The sequence below is a fragment of the Xenopus laevis genome, chromosome 6S (genome assembly GCF_017654675.1).
Source record: "Xenopus laevis strain J_2021 chromosome 6S, Xenopus_laevis_v10.1, whole genome shotgun sequence".
Classification (NCBI taxonomy): domain Eukaryota; kingdom Metazoa; phylum Chordata; class Amphibia; order Anura; family Pipidae; genus Xenopus; species Xenopus laevis.
In genome coordinates this window covers 14,920,421-14,939,781 of record NC_054382.1, presented here as the reverse complement: position 1 = coordinate 14,939,781, position 19,361 = coordinate 14,920,421, and the positions used below count along the sequence as shown (strand labels likewise).

The 19,361-nt window shown below is 43.6% G+C and overlaps 1 protein-coding gene across 1 annotated transcript; it reads right to left on the bottom strand.

Moving 5' to 3' along the window:
- Window positions 1–412: 412 nt before the first annotated feature.
- Window positions 413–4,328, bottom strand: fzd8.S (frizzled class receptor 8 S homeolog). The gene is made up of 2 exons (NM_001090737.2): window positions 2,265–4,328; window positions 413–1,543 (listed from the first exon to the last, which is right to left on the bottom strand). The coding sequence occupies exon 1, from the start codon at window positions 4,099–4,101 to the stop codon at window positions 2,350–2,352; it is 1,752 nt and encodes a 583-aa protein (NP_001084206.2). The 5' UTR covers window positions 4,102–4,328; the 3' UTR covers window positions 413–1,543; window positions 2,265–2,349.
- Window positions 4,329–19,361: the final 15,033 nt, after the last annotated feature.

Genomic DNA, 19,361 nt, shown 5'->3' with positions numbered 1-19,361 from the left:
TGGGTTGAGTGCAGAGGAATCTTGTATTTGTCTATATATATATATATATATATATATATATATATATATATATATATATATATATATATATATATATATAGCCATTTGTGTGTGTGTGTGTGTATATATATATATATAAAATGCACAAAAGCCATGAATATCCTTATAAACGGTGAGTTCTGATGTCATCCGTTATAATTGGTGAGCAGTGATGTCATTTCTGTCACATGACTCACAGAAACTTGGGTATTATAATAAATAAAGTACCCCCAGTTGCAAAATATGAGGATATTAGAAGTTACATGACCTGTATAAAAGCACTCGGCCGAATGAAACTATATATATAATACTTATGTATATATGTATGTGAATAAATGAAATATTTATATATAAAGAAATGTCAGAAATGTCATTTATATAAAAAAAGTCATTTTATTGACAAAATAGAATACTCCAATATTTGCTCTTGTCGAGAAGCCTCTAACTTTATACAAAAGAAATGTACAGAACGTAATAGCTTTGTGACTATGTACAATATCTTACAATATAGAACACAAATAATTATATAAATACATCCTATCATGGAAGAAACCCGTATTTCATTTGGGGTACTGCTTCTTAAGACATTTTATTTAAGGCAATTAGCTTAGTTAAAAAAAAAAACATAAACAAAAATAAAGCCGAGTCTGTCCAACCGGTGCCCCTCTAAGGATGCTGGGAGTTGTAGTTAAAACCCCCAGCTGAGGGAGCATGGGTAAGACTTGGTTAATTCATAGAACCCGCACCTTGCTGTTATGACTCCCGCCATGCCAAGAAGAAATAAACATTATTTAGGCACACTTGGCACTCGTAGGGGGGTCACCCATGGATGTGAAGGGGAGAAATGGCTGAGGATTCGGCTAAACACAAACAGAACCAGAATAAAGCTCATGGCAGCAGCACAAACTCTTTCCTTGCAGCCGAGGGAGGGAGTTCATTCCCGACCCCTGCTTAGTTATAATTATCTCCTTCACAAATGCTCCTTGCATATAAATGGGAGAAATCAGGGAGGCTTCAATCCCAGGTACATTGTTCCGACCAGTCATTCAAGTCCCTGCTAATGGATACCATTAAGAGTTCATTATCATGCTAATAGCAATTATCTAAAAAGGGGGCAAGTTGGGTGAGGTTGGCAACTCTTAAACAGTCTCAGGTCTCCCCCTGCAATTTACGTATAAGGATAAAGTCCTTGCTGCAGCCTTCCAGCTGTTGTGAAACTTCAACTCCCAGAAGCACTAATAGAAGTTGTGGATTAACAAGAGCTGAATGGCAACAGGTTGGGCACTGCCCGGGTAAGGGTTTCGCAAACGGAGGCATTGGTTATGTTACCCCCATAGACGGGATAAGATTGCAGAACCGCTTGCAAACCTCACCCTGGGAGTCTTAAAGGAACAGTAACACCAAAAAAATTAAAGTGTTTTAAAGGACCAGCAACATAAAAATGTAATTGGTAAAAATATTGTAAACAATAGTAGTGTTTCTGAAACAAACACAGCAGTTTAACCAGTGCAGGACAACACGGTATTATATTTTTATTACTTTAAAGGACCAGTAACATATTTTTTTTTAAATTTGTTTCTTTTTACCGAAAAAACCCCCCACCAAGACAGTTTTAACTTTTAAATCGCCCTGTGCCCGTTTATGAAGAGGAGCGCGTGCAGAGAATTGGTAAGTCATTTCTTAATAAAAGCTTTGCTACTTAAAAGTTAGATCTGTTTTGGTTTTTTTTTTTTGTTAAAAAGAAACATTAAAAAAAAAAAAATGTTACTGGTCCTTTAAAGTAATACAAATATAATACAGTGGTGCCCTGCACTGGTAAAACTGCTGTGTTTGCTTCAGAAACACTACTATAGTTTATATAAACAAGCTGCTGTGTAGCCATGGGGGCAGCCATTGAAGCACAGGATACACAGTAGATAACAGATAAGTACTACTATAGTTTATATAAACAAGCTGCTGTGTAGCCATGGGGGCAGCCATTCAAGCACAGGATACACAGTAGATAACAGATAAGTACTACTATAGTTTATATAAACAAGCTGCTGTGTAGCCATGGGGGCAGCCATTTAAAAAAGAAAAGGCTCAGGTTACACAGCAGATAGTAGAACATAATGGTGTTATCAGTTATCCACTATTTAACCTGTGCCATATAGACTTTTTTTTAAAATTTCCGCCATTGCTACTTGTTGATATGAACCACAGTAGAGTTCCTGAAGCAAATACACCAGTGTTACCAGCGCAGGGCAACCGTACATGATATTTTCACTTTTATAGTGTTACGGTTCGTTTAAGGCCAAGTTAAACCTCCGTCTAGACCTGAGATAAGGGCATTTGTTTTGGGTAAGACACAGAGCTGCCAGTTGCAGATCTCCAGGTCAGCCCGGTGCTGACGTCGCTGTACATTGACCCGCCGGTGGTTTTACTGCCCCAACAGCAGCGGGTACAGAACGCCCTCCACGATTCCAAAGTCTTCCCTGACCAGATCCACACGCCCGACGTGATGCCCACCACCAGGCACATAAAGTACTTGAGCATGAAAACCGCGTAGTCCGGCCGGCGAGGCTGTGCCCCCTCAGACTGGCACGAGTTACAGTTATGGGCCACCTCCCAACCCTGGCGGTTGTGCTGTTCGTAGAAGAAACAAGCCACCACTATGGTAGCCGGCACTGTGTACAAGACGCTGAATATCCCAATCCGGATCATGAGTTTTTCCAGTTTGTCCGTCTTGGTGCCCCCTTGTTTGATGACACTGCGGATCCTAAAGAGGGAGACAAATCCGGCCAGGAGGAACATGCTGCCGATGAACAGGTAGATGACTAACGGGGCCAACACAAACCCCCGCAGGTTGTCCAGGTTCTGGTTGCCCACAAAGCAGATGCCAGCCACCGGGTCTCCATCCACGGAGCTGAGGGCCAGCACAGCGATGGATTTGATACTGGGCACCAACCAGGCGGCCAAGTGGAAATACTGTGAGTAGCCAGCGATAGCCTCGTTGCCCCATTTCATGCCAGCGGCCAGGAACCAGGTGAGGGAGAGAATGACCCACCAGATGGAGCTGGCCATGCCAAAGAAGTAGATGAGAAGGAAGACCAAGGTGCAGAGGGCTGGCCCAGTTGTCTCATAGTGGATTATATGTTCCAGGTCCAGTTCTCCTCGGCTACAAGCCACTTTCTCATGGCCAGCAATGAGCCGGATCAGGTAGCCAGTGGAGACCAGCAGGTAACAGGCGGAGAGGAAGATGATGGGGCGCTCGGGGTACTTGAAACGTTCCATGTCAATGAGGAAAGTGGAGACAGTGGCAAAAGTGGAGGCAAAACAAAGTACAGACCAGAGTCCGATCCAGAAGTCGGTGAAGGTTCTCTCCTCTGGGCTGAAGAAGGGGTTGTGACAGGGCATCGCACAGTTGGGGGTCTGGCCGGTCCTGACCCGGTTGTACAGGGGGTGTCGCTCGTTAGAAACCTGCACCATAGGGGCCCGGCACTGGCAGCCTGACTCGCACCCAGGGGCCCGGGATCTGCTCCGCGGAGGCTCCGCACGTGTCCTGCTTTTAGGAACCGACCTGGCCGGGGGTTTGGGGGGCTCCGGGTGACTGGGGGCGGCGGTAGTCTGCTCAGTCCGGTTGTAGTAGTCCATACACAGGGTGTCCGGGTTGCCTTGCTCGGGCAGACGATCACATCGCATGCGATCCGGCCAAGCGAAGCCGTACTGACGCATGAGAGGGGCACAACCAGCCCGCGCCCGCTCACACACGCTCCGACACGGGGGCAGCGGCTTCTTGTAGTCCTCCAGGCAGATGGGGGTGTACATGCTGCACAGGAAGAACTTGAGGTCCGGGGAGCAGTGAATAACGACCAGCGGCCAGAACTGATGCACCTCCATCCCGGCCTCGTCCTGCGTGTCGTGGTTGAACTGGTTGGGCATGTACGTGTAGTTGTAGCCGATGTCTTTGCACAGGGGGACCGTGATCTCTTGGCAGGACAGTTCCTTGGCCGCGGCGCTTTGAGATCCCTGAAGCCCCGACACGAGCACGAGCAGCAGCAGCGACAGATACGGACACTCCATGTTACACGGGGGTCACTGACTGCGGCTCATTCCTGGGGCTGCTCCGACTCCTCAGCGGCACAACTCGCTCTCCGGAGAACTTCTACAGTCGCAGCAGCAGAAATCCAACTGACAGTTTCACTTGCCTTTCCCACTGATGGGCCAATAAATCAATATCCACCCGGCGGCTGCAAGATCCGAGCAGTGAGCGCTTGTGAGCGACTGACGCTTCTCTTCTCTACTCGCGACTCTCACTCTGCGCTCACTGGCGGCTCCTCATCAATATTTATACCGGCAACTGCCACATCCCACCCCCTGCCCAGACTCTAATCCCCCCCGGAGAGAGAGGTGGGGCTGCTGCCTGAAGCAATTACCTTATTATAAACCTTCCTAAACCTTCCAGAGGGGCTCAGCGTGTTTATTAGCGACTCATTGTTATACACAGGCCAGAGATGTACCTGATTATACTCAGCTCACTTCATTAGTCTCATCTATTTACTGTAAGAGGCAGCCAGGGTTATACTCCTCACTCTTATACACCAGCCTGTATTATACTCCTCACTCTCATTTAATCAGCCTGGGACCCCCCAAATTCAATCAGGGGTCAGATCTTCTATTCACTAGATCATGTGCCATACACTGCCAGAATAATCATATCACTTACTTAATATTGCTTTAATATCATTAGCGTCTTAATTATTATTATTATTATTATTATTATTATTATTATTATCATCATCATCATCATCATCATCATCATCATCATCATCATCATCATCATCACCCCCACCACCATCATCATTATTATTATTGTTATTATTATTATTGTTATCATCATCAACATCATCATCATCATCACCAACCCCACCATCATCATTATTATTATTATTATTGCCCCTGTTATTAATACATATATTTTGTACTGAATTAGAAAGAACTGCCTTTTGGGGGGCAGCAGAATGGGGAGACTTGCCCTTGCCTTTTTATCAACATCATTATTACCTTTGTTATTATTGCCACTGTTATATATATAGTGAATAAAGCACCCCCTATTGTAAAATATAAGGATATTATAAGACACAGAGGAGTTCCATGACAGCCCGAGGGGGGAACAAGGAGTGTTTGGGTGCAGGGAGTAGAAGGAGGCAAGGAGTGGAAGGGTGCAGGGACTGGGAGTAGAAAGGGGCAAGGAGTGGAAGGGTGCAGGGAGTAGAAGGTGTAAGGAGTGGAAGGGGATAAGGTGTGGAAGGGGCAGGGAGTAGAAGGGGGCAAGGAGTGGAAGGGTGCAATGAGTGGAAGGGGCAGGGAGTGGAAGGGGGCAGGGAGTAGAAGGGGGTAAGGAGTGGAAAGGGTGCAGGGAGTAAAAAGGGGCAAGGAGTGGAAGGGTGCAGGTAATAGAAGGGGCAAGCAGTGGAAGGGTGCAGGGAGTAGAAAGGGGCAAGGAGTGGAAGGGTGCAGGGAGTAGAAGGGGGTAAGGAGTGGAAGGGGCATGGAGTAGAAGGAGGCAAGGAGTGGAAGGGTGCAGGGAGTAGAAAGGGGCAAGGAGTGGAAGGGTGCAGGGAGTAGAAAGGGGCAAGGAGTGGAAGGGTGCAGGGAGTGGCAGGGTGCAGGGAGTAGAAGGGGCAGGGAGTGGCATGTGGAACAAGGGGTGAGTGATTGCTGAGCTTTAGGTATAAATAATGCTTCACCCAACTCTGGTATGTATAATTAGCCCTAATGAGTGCTGGGATTATTATCAGATTATTATCAGATATTCACATATTTCTCAGTACTTACCAACAAAATGTTTACAAACTATACAAATATTTACATAGCTGTGAGCGTTAAGGCTCTAGACAAGATTTGGCTTGAAATCAGACTGGATTGGGTGCAGTTGAAATGTTGCCTTCTAAATCCTAGGAAAAGAATTGCTTAGTTATTATTTCCTTTTTTTCTACCTACTGTTGCCTCTGACTCCTGAAACAGTGTGGCCGAAGGCAAACCTGGAGAACAAGTGCCTCCCTGCTACATTGTTTCAGGAGTCAGAAGCAGGATTGCTGGGGATGCTGGGAAATGTAGTGCAGCGGCAGCTCTGTCATTATCACACTGACGCACCAAATACTTGCTCTTCCTTTAACAACACCCAGGCGTGTCTTTTTTTCCCACCCGAGGGATGTATGCCACAATATGTGTTTATTTATGGCAAATGAGATGACGGCTCTGTAGACAGATAGTCTGGGAGCTCAGGAAATTGATACGCTATAGAGTTTGCAAGCAAGCAGTGAGTGAGCTCCAAAGCAAAGAAACTCCGATATTGTGTTGGAACATAACATGTTAAAACAGTTCCATGAGCTGAGAAAAAAGCTGGAGGTTAAAGGGATACTGTCATGGGAAAAAACATTTTTTTTTCAAAATGAATCAGTTAATAGTGCTGCTCCAGTAGAATTCTGCATTGAAATCCATTTCTCAAAAGAGCAAACAGATTTTTTTATATTCAATTGTGAAATCTGACACGGGGCTAGACATATTGTCAATTTCCCAGCTGCCCCAAGTCATGTGACTTGTGCTCTGATAAACTTCAATCACTCTTTACTGCTGTACTGCAAGTTAGAGTGATATCACCCCCTCCCTTTTCCCCCCAGCAGCCAAACAAAAGAACAATAGGAAGGTAACCAGGCAGCAGCTCCCTAACACAAGATAACAGCTGTAACCAGTGTCGGACTGGCCCGGCGGGATACCGGGAAAATACCCGGTGGGCCCCGACCCTAGTGGGCCCCGCCGGGCCAGTCCCCCTCTCCCAAACTGTTTTTTAAAAATAATAAAAAAAAATTCGGCGCATAGTAGCGCCGTTTGCGCATGCGCGCCGAGCGCCGTTTCCGTTTGCGCATGCGCGCCGTTTGCGCATGCGCGATGCGCCGAGCAGGGATTCGCCGAACAAGTAGGTAGCGGGGCCAGAGGGGGGCCCTGGACACCAGTCCCGGTGGGCCCCGGACCCCCCAGTCCGACCCTGGCTGTAACAGCGGTAGATCTAAGAACAACACTCAATAGTAAAAACCCATGTCCCACTGAGACACATTCAGTTACATTGAGAAGGAAAAACAGCCAGAAAGCATTTCTCTCCTAAAGTGCAGGCACAAGTCACATGACCAGGGGCAGCTGGGAAATTGACAAAATGTCTAGCCCCATGTCAGATTTCAAAATTGAATATAAAAAAATCTGTTTGCTCTTCTGAGAAATGGATTTCAGTGCAGAATTCTACTGGAACAGCTCTATTAACTGATTCATTTTGAAATTTTTTTTTTCCCATGACAGTATCCCTTTAAGGAGACTTTCCCTTTGCCTGATAGTAAAGGAGAATTTCACTGTGTGAACTGGGGCTTCTATATGAAATAATAGACTTCTTGTTGGGGTTTTTCAGAAAATAGTAATATTGTACTGGTGTATGACTTGTTCATAGTGATGGACAAATAAATTTGCCTGGCACGAATTCGCATTGAATTTCAGCGTTTCGCCGCCGGCGAATAAATTCACGAAAATTCGCTGGTGAAAACTCAGGTTTTCACAATTTTTTTGTGAAAACGTTTGAATTTCTTGATTTTTTAGTGAAAACGTTTGAATTTCCTGATTTTTGGTGAAAGCGTAAGAATTTCCCGATTTTTTCGTGAAAACTTTTGAATTTCACGCTTTTTTCGTGAACTTTCCGATTTCATGATTTTTCGCCATTTCGCGAATTTTGCTGGAAATTCGCGAATTTTTCCACGAAGCGTAATGGGAGAAATTCAGCCATCACTTCTTGTTCAAAGCACTTCATGCAAGGTTGTACTGTCCTGGTGGGACCCCAAGAAAAAAATCCAGTGGGCCCCTGCATTCATGGTGCCATTACCTGTTGCACTTCAGGGAGTAAAATGTATGTGACTTCAGAGACTGCAGTGGTTGTGGGATCAGGTGGGTGGGGGCCCTTTGAGGTCAGAACTCTGGTGGGAACCAGACACCCCAGTCCAACGCTGTCCTACTGTATCATTTTCATATGTAAAATCCATGAATATCCTTTCAAATATCCTTAGAAAGGTTCTTAGTGATGTCATTGCTTATAATCAGTGCTTGGTGATGTCACTTGTCACCCGACGCATTCAAAACTTTGCATATTATAAAACCAATGTAAAATATGTGGATTTTAGAATTTGTTTCAGAGAAATGTACTTGGCCTCCAGGCTCGTGTATACACACATATATATAAATATATATAATACACAAAAGCTACGAATATCTTGTAAATTATATCCTTATAAACGGTGAGTTCTGATGTCATCAGTTATAAACGGTGAGTTCTGATGTCATTTCTGTCACACGACTCACTGAAATTTGTGTATTATAATAAATAAAGTACCCCCAGTTGCAAAATATGAGGATATTAGAAGTTACCTCGGAGTTCCTTCCTTCGGCCTCGTGTTTTTATATGGTCATAAAACTCCTCTGTAACTTATAAAATCCTTATATTTTGCAAGAGGGGGGACTTTATTCACTATATATTAATAGGGGGTACATATATAGTGGATAAAGTACCCCATATAAGGATATTATAAGTCATCGAGGCATTCCATGGAACTCTGAACTTACTTCTAATATCCTCATATTTTCCAACAAGGGGTACTTTATTTATAATAAAACACAAGTTTTAGTGAGTCATGTGACACAGATGACATCACTAAGGTCCATTTATAACTGATGACATCACTAAGAGCTGTTTATAAGGATATCATTTACAAGCTATTCATGGCTTTTGTGTATTATATATAATGTCTAGCAGTTGATACACTGTATATCAGGGATCCCCAACCTTTTGAACCCGTGAGCAACATTCAGAAGTAAAGGGAGTTGGGGAGCAACACTAGCATGAAAAATGTTATTGGGCTGCCAAGTAAGGGCTGTGATTGGCCATTTGGTAGCCCCTTTTTGGATTGTCAACCTACATTGAGTCTCTGTTTGGCAGTGCACCTGGTTTTTATATATAACCAAACTTGCCTCCAAGCCTGGAATTGAAAAATAAGATCCTGCTTTGAGGCCACTGGGAGCAACATCCAAGGGGTCGGAGAGTAACATGTTGCTCACGAGCTACTGGTTGGGGATCACTACTGTATATCATGTAGTTTGTCGTTTTTTCTCCCAGGTTTTCCTGCAAGTGATGCCTGTGATGTTGAAGGCCAATAGCAAATGTCATTCATTTAAACCTGTCCTGGGTTGATACCAGCAAGTTAACCCATGCAGCGACATGTTGGGGAGGACATATTGGAGCACACACTCTGTGTATATCTTTATTGATACACTGCTATTTGTATACATAACATTGTCACTACACAATGGAACCTTTGCACCAGTTTGCACATGCCCCTATTACACATTTCCCTTTGATAATGACCCCTGTCACATGATTAAATGCTCCCAACTTCATCTGCCTTTCAATTGCCCATTGCCTGCCCCCCTGTATGGGCACAACTAAGAATAGTCAGTCCCCAGAATAAACAAGACACCCGCTATCTGAATCCCCCAGGATTGTGAGCAACTCACATGCACATATACACATGCTAATGGGGTGACAACAAGGCTGCTGTGTACACAATGTGTATTGGCCCACATTATACCCACACAATAAATATACTGGCCTTAATACGCAACTTCCACTCACTCTCTCCTGAGATAATGTACAAAATCACGCTAATATAATCACGATAATGTACGCTTTCCCCAATCTGCTTTCTCTCAACTTTTCATTTTTTGATGTCATTTCAGGTTTTTAAAAGAAGTTGTGTTAAATTATTTCCCTCTTTTGTTGCCCTGGTCATTGGCTCCCTAAGACTAATGCCACCTGGGGAAAAAAATTGTGAAACGGTGAAAAATTCCCAAAACCCATTGAAGTCAATAGTCGTTTTTTCTCTTTGCTTTTTGTGCAAAATACAGTAAAGTCAAAGGGGCAGATTCACTAATCGCCAAATATAATACAACGTCAATGGGCAGTTTTCTTGTGTATTTGTCTTGGTGCAAACATTTTTTATGTCGAAATGTTGCCATGGTTTCATGAAAAATCTTTCTAGTGGCGAAACGCAGAACTTTTTATTTATTTTGCTCTAATTTGCACTAAGGTTTGTTTCGGAGCAGCTGTTCCAATTTAATATGTGAGTTCCGTGCATGTTGCCCAGCAGAATCTTTAGACTCATCTATAGGGTCGGACTGGGCTGGCAGGACATCTGGTGGGCTCCAGAACTCATGGGTCTCGGCAACCCAGACCTGCTCCCTGCCTCCTCCTCTGAACTCCTCAGCAAGGGAGAAGCAGCGCCGGATTTCATTTCTGGGCGCCCCTAGGCCGCGCGGTCCGACCAGGCGGCCGCGCGGTCCCAGCGCCCGCCTTCCCAGTGCGCCGGCGCAGCTGGTGTAGTTGAACGGGGACGCGAACGTCCCCATAATGCGGCTGGGCGGCATGCCGCCCCTATTTTTTGCCGCCCTAGGCCCGGGCCTATGCGGCCTTGCCGCAAATCCGGGCCTGGGGAGAAGTACAATGTACACAGGGGGGGGGAGGTTTGTAGTGTAGGGGCCTTAGGAGGGGGTGTGGGTGTGGGGGCCCCTGAGGTGGCAGCACCCAGTTACCCCAGTCTGACATTGAGACTCTTCATGATCTTCATGTTCCCCAACAGGAAGCTTCACAAATGTCTATTACATAGCAAGTGTCACAATTTGATACCTTAAATGCTGCCATTTTTCAGTTGTAGCAGCTTCAGCCTCCTGAGTTTTGGCTCCAGGTTTTGGCAATGGCTGTAAAAATAAACTCCCATATAAAACATATCAATAAAGCCAATGATATTTTATTTGGGCAGTTTTCTAAAAGCTGCGATTTAAAGGAGTAAATCACAGAAAACCAACATGCCTGCGGTTTCTGCAAACAGCTGGAATTGTAACCTAACCCTTAAAGTGCACGGCAAGTGAGAGAGAGAGAGAGAGAGAGAGAGAGAGAGAGAGAGAGAGAGAGAGAGAGAGAGAGAGAGAGGCATCTGAAAAATAACACCCTCGCAGGAAGTATACAATATGGCAAAAAAAAATCTTTTCTGTACAGTGGAGTTAAAAAAGTATATCCCACATATAAAGTATCCTTTAATCTGACATGCAGCCTTCAGGTGTTGTTAAACTGCAACCCACAGTTTTGGTCTTTTGGATACAGAGTATCAAGGGGGTGCAAGTAGACCCTTGTATTGTCACACTTTATGCAGCTACTATTCTTAGTGACCCCAAAAAAACTAGGCTCTGGGTCAGTAGCCCTCTAATTGGGACCACTGCATCAATAGCAGAGATGTATATTGGAGTGGTTCACCCTAAAGTTAACATTTAAAATGTCATAGAATGGCTAATTTTAAGCAACTTTTCAATCGTTCTTCATTATTTATTTAGTTATTTTTTTAATAGTTTTCGAATTATTTGCCTTCTTCTGACTCTTTCCATAGAATCAAATAGCAGTCGGTGGCCTCATCTAAAAAATAGATTTTCTGTAAAGCTACACATTTATCGTTATTGCTACTTCTGATTACTAGTGATGGTGGAATAAATTCGCCCGGCGCGAATTCGTGGTGAATTTCCGCGTTTAGCCCCAACGAATAAACTTGCGCAACTGCAGAGAAAATTTGCTGGTGAAAAATTCAGTTTGTAAAAAAAATTTGGGACATGCGTCGGAATAGTCACGCGCATAAAAATTGTCACGCATCAAAAATGATTCGGACGCCCATGGACTTTAATGCATTTGGACAAAAAAGGCACGCATATAAAAATTGTGATGGACGCCGAAATTGACGTGCGTCAAAATAACTTTGACGCCAATTGACTTCAATGCGTTCCACAAATTTTTCGCCAATGACTACTGATTACTCCTCTTTCTATTCAGGTCCTCTCCTATTCATATTCCATTCCCTTATTCAAATCAATGCATGGTTGCTACGGTCCCAATGACCAAGAAAGCTACAAATTTATTGTTATTGCTACTTCTGCTTACTCATCTTTCCCTTCAGACCTCTTCTACTCATATTCCAGTCTCTTATTCAAATCAGTGCATGGTTGCTAGGTTCATTTGGAACCTAGCAACCAGATTGCTGAAACTGCAAACTTGAGAGCTGCCGCATAAAAAGCTAAATATCTCAAAACCCACAAATAATATAAAATGAAAACCAATGGATATTGTCTCAGAACATCACTCTCTATATCACACTAATATCTAATTTAAAGGTGAACGACCCATTTAAATGAGGGGAGCACCCCATATATTTATGGAACTACGGATGAAAGAGCAAACCTATGATATATTGGTCACCATTTATGTGTAAAGGGGAACTCAACCATTCTGCTTGGGTCTTCAGATTTTTTTTTGGGGGAGGGGTGAAGATAAGCCAGGCTGACAGTTTATGTTTGTTACTGGTACTCACAGCAAAGGTGTCTAATGCTATCACCGAGCTAATCACCCCATTTAATCATTAAACGTATCAATCAGCCGTGACCAGTGACAGCAGTGAATTAATCTATCACACCAAGGTCAGATCTGACTCCCTGCAGGTGCTAATAGGCTCTAATGAATAGTTCTAATAAGTTACTGCACCCAAAGCAAAATCTTTTTATGGTGCTGATGCCTTGGGGAGGGTGATTTTTATAAATATATATATATAGTCCCATTGCAGGAGCCCACTGAGCCCTCTATATCACTGCTGCTCTTCTTGGTTCATTCCGGTATCCTAACACATAAATTGTTCATGAACCAGTTTACAAAACAGGTGGCATAATACCCAAGGGTTATTTCTTTATGTCCCCTAGTGCTTATTCACTCATACACTTGTGTCCGGGGAATAGCTGCTCTCTGCACCTTGTGCCTTTAAAATAATATATGTAGAGTGCAGTCCTGCAATTATCAGCTGGCATAGGGCAGACTGTAAGAACAAGCCTCCTTTGTACCTTGTACCCACCGGCACCCTCTCTAACTTGCCTGTCTTAATAACAAATAGGTAAGGGCTCTTAAACACGGTCGTTTTGAGCTGCGCTCCCCTGCGTTTCAGTTTCATGCGTTCAGCCGCAGGGGAGCGCAGGAGTAAACTAACGCCATTACTGTCAAGGGGGCTATACTCACACAGACGCATGTAAGCGTTGAACGCAGGTAAAATGCAACATGTGTCTCAACCTGAGTTCGGCACTTACATGCATCTGTGTAAGTACAGCCCCCTTGACAGTAATGGCGTTAGTTTACTCCTGCGCTCCCCTGCGGCTGAACACATGAAACTGGAAAGCAGAGGATCGCAGCTCAAAATGCCCGTATGAAAGGGCCCTTAGGGGGTATGTAGGAGTCGTGTACCTCCCGCAGCCAGACCCTTATACAGGCAGTGCTGTAATCATCCTGAAAGAACAGGTCCTGTGCCAATGGGTGCCGAGGTGGAACAGCGTGCAAAGTCGAATAAAACACAGCAGCTTCACCTGTTTGTTGCACTTTGCCCCCTGGCCTTCAATTAAATGACCACTCTTGTTTTTTGCACTTTGCACCTTGCCAAGTGAGTTGTGCCAGAAGGTGCAGCTCTTTACCCTTTTACACCTTGCTCCGAATACAGTGTTGCCTTCAGAGGGGAAAATGGCATTTGCCAGAACCCACAGATTGCCAGTCCGGGCCTGCATGGAACTCCCCCTAGCTTGCATGGCATTCAGACTCCAGGGCAGTGCCAGGGGCTGCAAGGTGCAGGAGACCCCCAAACTTAATGCCTGCACAGACTGTTGCCCCAAAGCAACTACAGACCAGAAGCCCCCCAATTCACTCCCTTCTATAATTAATGAATAGATTGCTTGAAGGACACCTGTTGGGTAAAAATGTTATCCCCAACCAAGGGTGCAGGCTAATAGAGCCCACATTCCAGTTTGGGATAACAGTAGTTTTTTTAAAAAAAAAAATGTTACACTACCCGCACCAGGAGGGAGCTCCCACTGCGAGCAGCCATGTTATGTCACTCACATGTGCACAACGTGCATTTGACGTCACACGCATGCACATAATGAGCAATTCGGGGCAGCTTTTCATTATGCGCATGCGAGTGAGCGTAGCACTGGCGGGGAGCATTGTTTAAAAAAAAAAAAAAAAAACTACTGTTATCCCAAAACCAGAAAGCGGGCTCTATTAGTTCTCACCATTTTTTAACCAACACGTGCCATTTAAAAGGGTTGTTCACCTTTAAATTAACTGTTAGTATGATGTAGAGAGTGATATTCTGAGACTATTTGCAATTGGTTTTTATCTTTTTATTATTTGTGGTTTTTGACTTATTTAGCTTTTTTTTTCCTGTTTGAAATATTTTATTTGGTTTTCACAATAAACCATAAAAATCAATATGATAACAAATAGTATGCAGATTAATACAATGACATATTATACAGAATATATAACTTACAACTATTTAGCGTTTTATTCAGCTGCTCTCCAGTTTGCAATTCAACAATCTGGTTGCTGGGGTCAAAAATACCCTAGCAACCATGCATTGATTTGAATAAGAGACTGGAATATGAATAGGAGAGGGTCTGACAGGAAGATGAGTAATAAAAAGTTACAATAACAATAAATGTGTAGCCTTACAGAGCATTTTTTTTAGATGGGGTCAGTGACCCCCCCATTTGAAAGCTGGAAAGATTCAGAAAATCAAGGCAAATATTCAAAAACGATCAAAAATAAATAATAAAGACAGATGAAAAATTGCTTAAAATTGACCGTTCTATAACATACTAAAAGTTAAGGTGAACCACTCCTTTAAAACACATCAACATTTAGAACTTGATGCTGCAGGGATACTTGTAGTTCTGCCGTGCCAGGAATTCTGTTAACACAAAAGTCTCCAATTAGTCTTAGGCCTAAAAACAAAGAAAGCAAATGAATGACATGATTATGTATTTCTTTCAATCACCTCCATCATTCTGTCCTGCTGATGCCCCCCATTTCCATATAATGAAGCAATTAGTCTGTGTTTGCACAAGTGATTTGGCTGGTCGGAATTTACCAGGCTGTAAAGCTGATCGGGTTTTGATGAAGACAGAGGCACAGCGAGAGGTTCTGCGCAACTTCTGCCTCTGGGATTCGCCACCTGTGATTGGTCAGATGTTGCGCAGATACAGATACAGTATGCCACAGGCAGCCTACTGCTCAGCCTCAATTCCCAGGATTCCCAGCCAGCCAGCCTGCTGTTCAGATAATCCCATTCACACAATCACTGCCAGGAAGTCTCTAAACTATCTAAGGGCTCTTAAACACGGGCAGTTTTTCCTGCGCCCCCTGCGTTGCGTTTTCTTCCGTTCAGCTGCAGGAGTAGACGCACTCAATTATTGTGAAGGGGGCTGTACTCACACAGATGCAGGTATGCGCTGAATGCAGGTGAAATGCAACATGCTGTGTCCCACCTGCGTTTGGTGCTGAGTACAGCCCCCTTCAAAATAATTGAGTGCGTCTACTCCTGCAGCTGAACGAAAGAAAGTGCAACGCAGGGGAGCGCCACAAAAATGCCCGTGTGTAAGGGCTCTTACAGACGAGCGTTTTTACCTGCGCTCCCCGTTTTTCTGCGTTCACCCGCAGGGGAGCGCAGGGATAGACGCATTAAATTTTTTACAATGGGGCTGTACTCACACAGGCGCGTGTAGGCGCTGAACGCAGGTTGAGACGCAACATGCTGCATTTTTCCTGCGTTCGGCGCCTACACGCGCCTGTGTGAGTACAGCCCCATTGGAAAAAATGTAATGCGTCTATTCCTGCGCTCCCCTGTGGCTGAACGCAGAAAAATGGAACGCAGGGGAGCGCAGGTAAAAACGCTCGTCTGTAAGAGCCCTAAGAGCCCTTAGGGCTTTCAGTGCTGCTTGATACAAATGGGTCTTGCAGAACAGCAGCTGAATCCCATGTGCACCTTGTGACTGAGGGAGACAATGGGATATTAAAGGGGAACTAAAGTTTAAAATAGAAAAAGGCTAGTATGCTGTATTTTGTATACTAAACATAAACATGAACTTACTGCACCAGAAGCCTAATTAAACAAATGATTTATGCTTTCAAAGTTGGCCGCAGGGGGCTGTCATCTTGTAACTTTGTTAAACGTCTTTGCAAGAACAAGACTACGCACGTGCTCAGTGTGGTCTGGGTTTCAGTTGGAGGCTAAGCTTAAAGGGATACTGTCATGGAAAAACATGTTTTTTCCAAAACACATCAGTTAATAGTGCTGCTCCAGCAGAATTCTGCACTGAAATCCATTTCAAAAAGATCAAACAAAATTTTTTTATAATCAATTTTGAAATCTGACATGGGGCTAGACATTTTGTCACCTTCCCAGCTACAGACAACAATTTGCGTCCATTTTTGGCGTAACTTCAGTTAAGGCTGCCATCATAAATGAGCCCTATTGTGGAGCATCAGGAGGGTGCTGATCCAGATCAATATCGGACCAAGTCTTGATCACATATTGATAGGGACTAAAGTGAGGGAGAAGCCTATAAACTATACACTCAGTAATCATTAAAAAACATTCATTATCTATTCATTTTTTATTATTCATATTATTATTCACATTTCAGTTGGTCTTCATTATTTATTTTCTATAGTTTTTGAATCCTTTTTTTATTCAAGTCTTTCCAGCTTTCAAAAGCGGGGTCACTGACCCCATCTAAAAAAAACAATGCTCTGTAAGGCTACACATGTATTATTATTGCTACTTTTTATTACTCATATTTCTGTTCAGGCAACTCCTATTCATATCCCAATCTCTTATTGAACTCAGTGCATGATTATTAGGGGAATTTGGACCCTAGCAACCAGACTGCTGAAATTACAAACTGGAGAGCTGCTGAATAAAACGTGAAATAACTCAAAAACCACAAATAATAAAAAAGGAAAACCAATTGCGAATTGTCTCAGAATATCGCTCTCTACATCATGTTAAAAGTTTAATTAAAGAGGAACAACCCCTGGGGCTGCTGTATAGCATTTCAGTTCGGCAACTTGTAGATTGGAGCAATGTAAAGCCCACCCAGATTGTTTTAGCATTCATTCTTGTCTTGTTTAAAGGGGAGATTAAAAAAAAAACCTAAATACATCCTTGATGATTTTCTAACTGCAATCGCTCACAGCAACTTAAATGAGTGTCGATTGGGCAGAGAGGCCGGGAGGTTGGCAGGTTCATTTGCGCTTGTTAGGACATCCCGGGGGGCTGCCTCATCGTCAGAATGGACTGTTTGCTTTCTAATTGATGTGCTGATGTTTCATTTAGCGCCTGTGTGGGACGCATGCTGGGGAGGTAATTACTGTAATCCTAGCAACATGTACTTTAGATGCCAGCCCTGATTCTAGCACTTACCTCCCCCTTGTGAAAAAATGGATGAGATTTACCAGGTTGCATTGCTGTTGGGATAGAAGGGACCATTCTTTAACACACACATATATAGGGAGACCGACCCTATAGTATTTGTTTGCCTATTTGCTGGCTGGGTTGCTTAAAAGCCATTGTGAGACCCTCCGGACATATTGGTGGGGAAACAATCATTAGCAGCGCTAATTATGTGCAACCAGTAATCATTTTATGAGTGAAACACACAATCGCTGTTTATTTGCTTTCTCTGATTTATATACAAGGGGGAGTTTTTTTTCCTCAGCTTCACAATACAGTATGGGGGTCTAGAAGAATAAAAAAAGGGCATTTTAGAGTTTCTCAGCTGTCAAAATAAATAGCTGATATGAGCAGAGAACGAATCCATAAGGAAGAGCCCTGCCTTGCACTTCTGCTTCTCCTTTCCTTCCTCATTTCATTTGCCAGGTTTATTTTCCTTGGAATAAATAGGGCAGTCTGGTTTCTGCATCTGACTGCAACAATTTTTCTCCCTGATAGCCTGGACATATTTATTTAAAGAGGGGGGCATAAACATGCATTTAATGAACATTAACCTGATTTTTTGTGGCCATAAATTCATTTAAGTGTGTGTGTGGCTGAAATACAATTCCCATGATCCTTCAACAGCCAGAGGGAAGTTTGTATTTCGTCAGGAGGAGGAGAGTTACAAATTTGACATGGCAGCTCTGCAGGGATTTTGTTATTGTCATTGTTGCTACTGAACTATAGTTCCCAGCATTCTTAGCCAGAAATGGGCAGTTTTTTTCTAAACCGGCTCAGTTAGAAATCAATTCACATTGAAGTCAGAAAGGTACCCATAGAGACAGTGGAACCAAGCTCATGTGAGAAGGAGAACTATTGAGGATCCCATGCTGAAGGTTTTAGGGGTAGTGTATCTATAGGACAGGGGTCCCCAACTTTTTTTAACCAGTGTTAGTCACATTTAAAAGAGTTGAGGAGCAACACAAGTATGAAAAAGTCCTTGGGCATACCAAGTAAGCGCTTTGATTGGCTATTTTGTGGTCCTTATGTGGCCTGGCAACCCATGGGAGGCTCTGCCTGGCAGTATCCCTGGTTTTTATGAAATTAAAACTTGCCTCCAAGCCTGGAATTCAAAAAGAAGCACCTGCTTTGAAGCCACTGGGAGCAACATCCAAGGTGTTGGTGAGCAACATGTTGATCATAAGCCACTGGTTGGGGACCACTGCTATAGAGTGTACTCATTAACAGTATTCCTACGTGGGACGTTCTTGATGACATGGGTCAGTACTTTCCAACTTCTTTAGTATATGACATAGTTGGGGTTTATGATGTCATACAATGCAGTGTGTCCCTTGTGTAGCACAACAATGACAGACACCAAGGCTAAAGAGTGTGCACTTTATTCCACAGCTGCTCATAATGCATGTCTATTATTCAGACTTTTATGATCTCCAGTCAACCAAGCCTTGCCCTACTGATAAACCAACCGCACTACTATGGTTCAACATGTTGTACATGGGCAGCGTTGCACCATGCCAAGTACCAATGCACCATTAATGCACCGTTAGTTCCACGTGTAGTTTGACCAGTATTAGTGACTGAAGCATGCTGGGAGGAGTCAGTCTAGTGGTAGTCTATTCAACGTGGTCATGTTCCCCTTTAACGAGGCATATATGTAATAATCATGATTCATTATCCAGGTCAGGACTTTACCTGGTGCATGTTTCAAAGAGTGTAGTCAAGTGGGCATCCTAATACCGTGTTGAGATGCTTTGGTGGCATAAAGAAGCTGATCAAACATATATATGATATATATCCAACATAGAAGGTAGACCAGATATAAACTCTGGGCTACTAAATGTGCCATACACGGGCTGATAAAAGCTGTTGACAGACTGAGCCGGCAGC

What these genes read in the sequence shown, in the direction of transcription:
- fzd8.S (NM_001090737.2), bottom strand. Translation starts at nt 4,101, where the DNA reads ATGGAGTGTCCGTATCTGTCGCTGCTGCTGCTCGTGCTCGTGTCGGGG.